The sequence below is a fragment of the Gymnoscopelus braueri genome (genome assembly GCF_963280865.1).
Source record: "Gymnoscopelus braueri genome assembly, chromosome: 4".
Lineage (NCBI taxonomy): Eukaryota > Metazoa > Chordata > Actinopteri > Myctophiformes > Myctophidae > Gymnoscopelus > Gymnoscopelus braueri.
The window spans coordinates 12756255-12766030 of NC_137605.1; the positions used below are offsets into that span (position 1 = coordinate 12756255).

The following is a 9776-nucleotide window of genomic DNA, read 5'->3' on the forward strand; positions in this document are numbered from 1 at the left end:
CCCATTAACCCATTAAGACCTGCAGGTTCCAATTCTACAAAATGTCTTCTAAATCCTAACAGTTTTCAGAAAAACGTATGTTTCTATAATGTCAAGGATCCCCGAAATGTTATGTATTTGGCCACGGAACCTCATCTGAAATATTTTGTTCCAGGGACCCCCAGAAGCAAAGATTTGAGTAAAAGAAAATTGCTTTAAAATATATATATTCAAAAATGTGTACAAATGTTCAAGATTTTTTTTAAATATCCAGCTAGCAAGTATAAAATAATGGTTAAAGTGGTTACACAGATGCGATCCCGGTCTTAATGGATTAACCAAACAAACGTGGGGATTTCCCCCTGCCCTGACACAACCCCGCGGCACACTTGGCACGCTCGCCTCGTTTAATGTTTACCCCAAAATAAAACGAATGTGAAAGTGTGAATTCATTGTCCGCAGCAGGGCAGGGGTGTGGGGTGGGGTGGGGTGGTGTGGGGTGGGGTTGTTTTGTGCTGACACAGTGCTGTAAACATGGGACTGTTTCCTCGTATGAAAAGCAACAACAACAGCAACAGCAGCAGCTGCGCCCCCGAGCTATTGCTAACGAACCACTAATGCACATGTGAGCAGCACGGTTCACTAGGCAGCCACTGCTGAGCTTCACACTGGCACAGGCACTCCCTTCTGGGCTCCTCTGTCCCCATAGGCCTTTGGTTCTCATAGTGGGGTCCGGGGACCCCCAGGGGTCCTAGATCTGCTTCTTTTTTTTTTATCGTATGCAAATCTTTGAATATATATATATTTTTTAAAGCGAACATTTTTAACTCAAATCTTCATGGGGGCGCCTGAAACTACATATTTTGAGATGGGGGTCCGCAGCCAAATACATATCATCTTGGGGGTCCTTCACATGAAAAGGTTTGAGAACCACTGCCATAGGCCTTGTGATATAAAAGTGAGAACAATCAAGTGTGCAAAGTACAGTACATCAACTCTTTGTGTGTGTCATATACTATGGTAGAGTACGTTAAAGCCACATAACTAGTACATGTGCAGTGAGTGGTTGGAGGTGGTCTACCTACTCTTCCATTGAGACATTTAGACCCTGGTGTCTGACATCTGCCTGAAGCTCATAAGCCCATATCTCCCCCATGGCCAAGGGAGGATTCCCTTGAGCTGTAGAAATGTGGTTTCCTACCTTCAACCACTGCTGATAGTTGTATTGTATTAACATACTTGGATACTCGGAACATACTGTACTTGTTCTTTAGTTTTTTTCATAGTAAAGTTGAAATGCTGCAATCATGCGGGAGTGAAGAGGAAAGTTTTGTTACTTGTTCAACTCAAAACTGTCTATTGAATCATGGATAGTGTTTAAAACTGCCTATTGAATCATGGATAAAGTGTTTAAAACTGCCTATTGAATCATGGATGAAGTGTTTAAAACCGCCTATTGAATTATGGATTAAGTGTTTAAAACTGCCTATTGAATCATGGATAAAGTGTTAAAAACTGCCTATTGAATCATGGATAAAGTGTTTAAAACTGCCTATTGAATCATGGATAAAGTGTTTAAAACTGCCTATTGAATCATGGATAAAGTGTTTAAAACTGCCTATTGAATCATGGATAAAGTGTTTAAAAACTGCCTATTGAATCATGGATGAAGTGGATCTAAACAATGAGCTCTGTTACTGTCCCCTCCTCAAACAGCTGGGAACAAATGAAAGATGTGAGACTGGGCCAAACACACCAAAAAAAACATACTTTTGAGGGACTTTCAAAATGTAAGTGCTGAGGACGGGGGAAAACGACAGAATATGTCAGCGATCCCTAGATGTCAAGTTGTAATTATATAGCAGAGGAAGTCTGAACGGTTTGGATTCACATGGGTTCATCAGAGAAGATGGGGGCATGGATGGAATAAAGCAAAATAAAATCTCATGACTGAACCATTTTGTCAGGCCAAGTCCCATAGCAATGTGTTTTGTGAAACAGCGCAGAAAGAGCCTTGTTTCCTGAACAATTAACTCAGTAAAAAACTGATGCTGCACTTCAAGGTATTATCATTCTAAACCTATTGTTCCTGCTGTTATATATAACAGCCAACCAGTTGAAGACATATTGCAGAGTGAGGCTTTAATTAACCTTTGCTTGCATAAACTCATGTTTATGGAAGATGCTTTTAAACATGTATTCTATTGCTAATTTGACCACTTCAAATACTCTTTCAGCTTATAAAAATAATGAATAACCGAACATAGCAGATCTACAAGCTCACAACACGTCGCATCTGCTATTTTCGGTGTGCAACATGCTTCCCATGGTAGACATGCTGACTCCTATGGAATCCACATGACTGAAATCAGTCGTGACGATTGAGAACTTTAATCCATGGATGGGGGCTGAGGGGGTTGGGGTGAGGGCTGAGGGCATTGGCAACAGTAAACCGTTGCCTTAGGTTGCCTTAGGCCGACTACACAGCTGGAACACTGGGTAAATCTGGGGGGAGAAAGTATTAAGACCTGAGGCTTGATTCTACAAATGCCTTCTAAATCCGTAGCTCTCAAACGTTTTTTTGTGCCAAGGACCCCCAAATGTATATAAAGCCCCTATTATACTTCATCTTTACAACGAATAGCGAAAGTGGCGTTGCGATGCGTTTGTGAGCTTGAACATCTTCTATTTTCCCTAACTCGTGAAAATCTGTTATAACATACTCGACATAGGGACGCCAGGTAGAAAGTGGTCAACACATATCTCCTCTATACTTCAGTCATTACTGTTGAGGGCAATAAACACAACTCTATGCTGCCCGTTGGTTGAACAGTAGACAATGCTGGTTGTGGAACTTGTGTGTGCTTAATCTTGATGAATTGAATACACAGGACCACAATGGAAACAAGCCCTCAGGGCTTTTCGTGTTATCCTTTAAGCATTATTGTACAAACGTACCTCTGTGCTTTTTGCAAACTGTTAATAAAGTATTCAATCAATCAATCAATCAATCAATGCCTATCTATATGTAGCAGGGCGTCGCTGGAAAAGAGCATGACTTAGCAATACTGGATAAAGGAAGACGTTATCATAATTTAAGATAAGAGGATGGGATTAATCATCAATCAATCATTCATGCAATCATAAATCATCATTCATCAACATCTCATTTCCTGACCATTATACTTCAAAGACTTTTGGTCTGCTCCATTCAGTATGACTCTATAGTCACAAGGTGGCACCTTGCCCATAGAGCAAGTGGTTCTAAACATTTTCATGTCAAGGACCCCCAAATTGATACATATTAGGCCATGGACCCTTAATGGAAAAGATTTGATGTCAGGGACCCTCATAAGAGAAGATCTTAGTTGTTAGATTAGATTAAGTACAGAATGTTACAACCGTCTATAACTGTATGAAGGGAAAGAGAACCTATGATATGATTCTGTATAGTTATTAATATACAGTACATTCTCTAAAGGACTAAGTTCTACCTGGTAAAATTCTAGTGAAATTAAGCACTTTTTCTTTTTTCCCTATAGTCTCTATTTTGTGCATGTGTTGACAAAGAAATTCAAAAGTAGTGATATAGCAAAGTATAGAGTTTAAGGGATTAAAACTGTAACTCATTTTTCCGGGGACCCCCTGGAACCCCGTCATGGAACCCCTGAGAACCACTGCCGTAGAGGACCTGAGGGTAAACGGTCTGTGAGTGTAAGTAGCATCTTCAATCATAATGGCCACATCCTCCGCGGTCGAGTCAATTGTTCCATGGAAACTGTAAGCCGTGTATATAAGCAACAGTAACAGCCAGGTCAGCCGTGTGGTTTTGTTTGTTTGACAAACAAAGCCTCAAGCTGAGATGATTATCTCTCTGCTATCACCTCTCTTCCAAACACAATAGCTCTGAAGTTAATGATTGGGATTTTTTAAAGGCATTCAAAAGACTACAGTAAAGTATGTGTTCCTGTGTAAGGAAAGTAATCTTCATTGTTGTGGTCGTGGTGAACATTAAGAGGTCTAGCCACCCCCCCCCCCTGTGTAAAGGCATGGACAGCCAGAGGATGCCTGTCCATTCCAACAGAAACCCCAACAGATCAACAACATATAGTATTGTTTCTGTCGGGCAGAGACCTTGTATGTCCAAAACTATTGCTTTCAGGAATAAATGAGCCTGCTTTTAGCCCTGATGAAGACCCAAACATGTTGATGTATTAAATAAAGACTGTTTCCTCTTTTAACCTCGAATGCCCGGATCTCCCGTCTCCCATTCTCTTGTTAATACTTTTCATTGGTTCAATATTTTATTTACCATCCACAGACAGACGTAACCACTTTCAACCTGGCATCTCTATTTTTGGAAAATGTTAGCTTGTATGTCGGCTGTTTCTGCTACTTTTGCATGACACTGTTGTATGATGAAGTAAAAAAATGAGGGCTTAAGTTGTTAAAGAAAGGGAGCGACTTGATAGCAAAGAGTTTAGGGCACATACTGTACCACTTGGGAGCAAAGAAACCTTGATCAGCGAGTACCCAGTTCGATTCCCGTTTGGCCAGATCATTTGCTGTATCTGATTGATTCCCTATTCTCTCTCCACTGTCACTGTCATAAAGGCTTAAAATGAAGAATGGAGACTGGTTTCTGCCAGACAGGGACAATATAAATATAATAATATCAAAGCATGAATCTTCTCTGCTGTCACCTTGAGTATGAGCTGTCAGAAAGTGTCATGATGCAATGTCCTGTAGCTGATCCACTGTGACTTCTATGTATAATCCATGAGTCCTGCATTCAATATTAATTGTTTCCTTTCGGCATCACGTGCCAATGCAAATTCATTGCACATGACCCCATACTTCCCAAACTGGGGGATCAGGACCCCCAAGGGGGTCCGCAAATTATTTTTGAGGGGTCCCCAGATGATTAGCTTAATGTGCAACATTGTTTTCACACTGAACAGCAAACAGACCAACATACAGTATACGTGTATACAGGGTATCTATCTGCACAAGTAAAGAAAGAGGCAAACATTGTGAAAATAGACGATCTACAAGCTCACAGCGCCTCGCAGTGAGCTTGTGGTTCGGCTATTTTCTCAATATTTAGCTGTGGAACCTCTGTGGAAGTCCTTATCAGGGTGGGGGGTCCCCAGTTCAAATATATTATTTTGGGGGTCACGGCCTGAAAGGTTTGGGAACCGTTGCCATACACTACTTGATTTTGATAACATCCATAATGTCTGCTCCACAGAGCCATTGTGCTGCATTTGACAGAGTGGACCACAGGTATGGCTCTCTGGATCCACTGGGTCACTTCTTGGCTCTGAGTCACAGTCAAGTCAAGTTTTTTCCACGTTTCATCCACAGTAAGTGTGCTTGACATCAAAAAGGACAATAAATCATATACTGTATGCAGATCTCCAAAGCATAGTATAAAATCCCCAGCCCACTCACAAAATATACAGCATTTATCATTTGTATAAACCCCAATCCACCCACACATTCACAAGATACAAGCATCCATCATGACCTTCCCCTGCCCCACCCCCAACACAACTCTCACTCTTAAACACACTCTTAAACACACACACACACACACACACACACACACACACACACACACACACACACACACACACACACACACACACACACACACACACACACACACACACACACACACACACACACACACACACAAACCAAGCCTGGTGAAAGTATAGTGAAATGAACCATGTTCAACCTAAGTCCCTATTTGGGACAGGCCTTAGTCAAAACAAATAGCAGATCTGCAAGCTCACATAGTGACACACTGTGAGCTTGTAGCCTACAGTAGATCTGCCATTTTCACTAATTTTTGGGCGGTGAAACCGCCCCTATATGTGAGGTTTGGACACCATTGTACCCCCCCCCCACCCATTGCACCCCCCCAACCCTGCGCTGTAATTGGCCACCAGTGTACCCCCCTAACCCTGCACCGTGATTGGCCAATCACAGTCTATTCAGGACTGTGATTGGCTAGTGAAACATGACACATGTGCATAGCCCTATAAATAGGACTATGCACTTAAAAAAAACACATTTATGTTTTTTTTTATAGTGAAAAAAACACATTTATGTTTTTGGGCGGTGAAACCGCCCCTATAAGTGAGATTTGGAAAAATGTACATTTTCCTGCGCTGTGATCTGGGCCCAGGAAATTAGTAGAATTATCCTGCGCTGTGATTGGCCAATCACAATCTATTCAGGACTGTGATTGGCCAGTGTCACATGACACATGTGCATAGCCCTATATAAGCAACCATAACTCGAAAAAAAACAAAACTTTGTTTTTTTCGAGTTATGGTTTCGTCCATCATAAAGAGTGTTTCAATAAATGTATTTATCTTTTGTGATTAGCTAGCAAGACACCGCCCACTTCACACAGGGTGTGATTTTTTTTTAAGTATGGTACAATGGTTGGTCCACAATATTACTTTTCTTTAAGTGAACTTCCATCACTGTGATGACCACTGTGACCACACCGCCCACTTCACACTGGGTGTGATTTTTAAAGTGTTTTAAGGGGTTGAACTACTTTGTATTTTGTCTGGGTGGACCCCCTGGGGGTCCCCGGACCACACTTTGAGACCCACCGCCCTAGTTGGACGGCTGCCCCAACACCTGAACCTCATGTTTTTGACAAGACTGAGGAGCTCCTGTGAGTCTGCTGGAGCTCTCCATCAGCAGCGACACAATGCCACGCAGAATGCCCGACTATACCCGCCAATAATGTAACACTAGATCACCAATTGTTGTGCGGACGGTGTGATTCAGGCGACATCGCAGCAACAAAGCTAATCTTGCAGTGCGTGCATCAGGCTCATCTGTTGAGTCAGACCCTCCTCAGAGAGAGAAGAGAGACCCTCATATCGTATCGACGCTTTATTCATTTGCCTGTCTCATCACCTCCAGCTACCCTCTCTCTCTCCTTGGGCCGGGCTCCCAATGCTCTCTCATCATCGCCCTCTCATGTCGTCATGTCATAACATTATCATATATAGCCAGTGGTGGAAAAAGTACTCACGTGTTTTACTTGAGTAAAAGTATCAATACTGCAATGGAGAAATGCTCTGTTACAAGTAAAAGCCCGGAATAAATCGTTTACTTGAGTTAAAGTACAAAAGTATTGGTATCAAAATGTACTTAAAGTACCAAAAGTAGAAAGCACTCATTATGCAAGTTTTCAAATGTATAAAATATATAAAAAATCTTTAGAGCTTGTAGATCGGCTATTTTCAAATGGCCGAAATGTATATAGGGCTGAAGTGGTCATTGTATGTTTTGTAATAATAATCAAAATCTATAAAGTAACTAGTAACAAAAGTTGTCAACATTTAGTAAAAGGACAACATTTGCCTCTGAGATGTAGTCGAGTAGAAGTAAACGTATTGGAACTTGGAAATACTTAAAGTAAAAAAAATACCTCAAAATTGTACTTAAGTACAGTACGAGTACACCTTTACCACCACTTTCCTCTGCTGGCTAGTGGCTACCAGTGGCAGATCCTACCAGATTCAGGGCCTTACACACTACTACAGGGTTGCTAAAGGTGTTACAACGCCATACGTCCAGTCCATGGCTCTACTATGTCAGCCCAAGCTACAGTCTACACTCAGCCAATACTAAGAGCTTCCCTGCAGCGTTCATTTTGACAGCAAATTCTGATTTAGTCTTTTAGTCTTTTGAATAACACACTACTTAGTTTTAGTCCTATTTTAGTCATCTGAAATGGTTCAGTCTTAGTCTAGTCTTAGTCGACTAAATATCAAAACATTAAGTACTCTTAGTCTTTTAGTCCTAGTCTTAGTCAACAAAATTAACACTGCTTCCCTTTACTATAATGATCACCACTTCTTCAAAGTGATCTTGTCTCTTTCTCTCCTACCATGTGGCTCCACACTGGGTGGACTGACCTTCCAGATGTTCTCACAACAGCAGCAGAACGGTTCACTGTCTTCAAACTGTACATCGGAGGAGGTGCATTAATTCCATCCTCTCCCCGAAACAGATCCTATCTCCCACACCCTCATCCTCTACAATATGCCCGAAACCTCACCATCTATGGTGAGCTGCCTGCCTATCATTTCTATGTCCTACAGTAGCACTTAAATTGATGTGAGCAGTAGGCCTATCACAGAAATAGTATTATCTCTCCTGATTCATTATTAGTATTTAGTCTGTAATATGTGGTGGCCTCTATAGCCTATTCTGCTGCAGATTGCTCAGAACTGGATATTGCATGGTCAGGAGGATAACTTCATTATGTATGGCATCAATCATCATAAAACAAAACTGGCCTATAATATGCAAACATGTAGATTTGTCAGCGTTCCAAATTGATAACAGAAAAATGCTTCCCCTGCTGCTGAGGTCCATTGCCCAGGAACCTTAAAGTCGCAAACTATGCGAGTAATTTGGCTTTAGGCCATTTTTCTTTTTTTTTTGCTGTATCATGGTCTGGACCAGCTAACTTGTTTCAATGAATAACATCACTGTACTGTTATCATCACTGCACCTCTTAACCATTATGCCACACAGCTTTAGAGACATCAAAACAACAACAACAACAACACATGTTAAGAAAAACAACACACACCAAAAAAAAAAACACACACACACACACACACACACACACACACACACACACACACACACACACACACACACACACACACACACACTGACCTTCTGTGGGGCTTTAAGGATCCTATGGACTCCAGCTATCTGGTTGATCAGAGGGATGTCCTCCCTGAAGGTGTACTGAGGGGGTCTGGTGGGCTCCGGGAAGTTGGTGCTGTTGAAGGGATCCGTGTCATCTAGGAACTGTACCCTGCATACTAGCGTGGCCATGATGTATCCATGCAACACTAGTTACACTACACTACTGGAGTCTGGAGGAGAAGTGCTGGATGGTGATGGTTGTGATGGTGATGCAGTAGGCAGCACACAGCCCCCTATAGGCAGACAGGTCCTCTGCAGATAGACAGACAGTTCCTCTGCAGACAGACAGACAGACAGACAGACAGGCAAGTCCTCTGCAGGCAGACAGACAGGTCCTCTGCAAAACAGACAGACAGGTCCTCTGCAGACAGACAGGTCCTCTGCAGGCAGGCAGACAGACAGGCAGGTCCTCTGCAGACAGACAGACAGACAGACAGACAGGCAGGTCCGCTGCAGACAGGTCCTCTGCAGACAGACAGACAGACAGACAGACAGGCAGGTCCGCTGCAGACAGGTCCTCTGCAGACAGACAGACAGACAGACAGGCAGGTCCTCTGCAGTATCGTCCCCTGCAGCCTCGGGACGGTCGGTTATCCTCCTTCTCGGACTTTCTTCTCCATTCGCTTCATGCGGACGCAGGGATCCAACAACACACTACAGTCTATAGAGAGTCTAGACATCCAGGTCTCTGCAGTCAGTCAGTCAGTCAGTCAGAGTGACGTATCTCTGTCTGGATGCGTTATTCCGTCAGAGTGGTGTTGTTGTGGAGATCAGTTCAGATCAGATCAGAGACAATGTATCCAAGGTGTTGAGACTCTGCTGCTGAACACTGTGCGTCTGCTCTGTGGATCCGATGGTAAAAGTGACTCTCTCTCTCTCTCTCTCTCTCTCTCTCTCTCTCTCTCTCTCTCTCTCTCTCTCTCTCTCTCTCTCTCTCTCTCTCTCTCTCTCTCTCTCAGCAGCAGCAGAAGCTCTTCTCCTATTACATGCGTAACGGTGACCTCTAGTGGTTGTTGGTGTGAGTGTGCAATGAA

The 9776-nt window shown here is 42.7% G+C and overlaps 1 protein-coding gene across 1 annotated transcript in view; it reads right to left on the reverse strand.

The window, feature by feature from the left end:
- LOC308083436 (FH1/FH2 domain-containing protein 3-like) overlaps positions 1 to 9574 on the reverse strand; it is a 179897-nt gene extending 170323 nt beyond the window's left edge. Inside the window, 1 exon segment of the mRNA XM_080425750.1 lies at positions 8707 to 9574. Within this exon segment, the coding sequence (XP_080281876.1) occupies positions 8707 to 8871 (165 nt within the window). The 5' untranslated portion in view covers positions 8872 to 9574.
- Between the last annotated feature and the right edge of the window lie 202 nt (positions 9575 to 9776).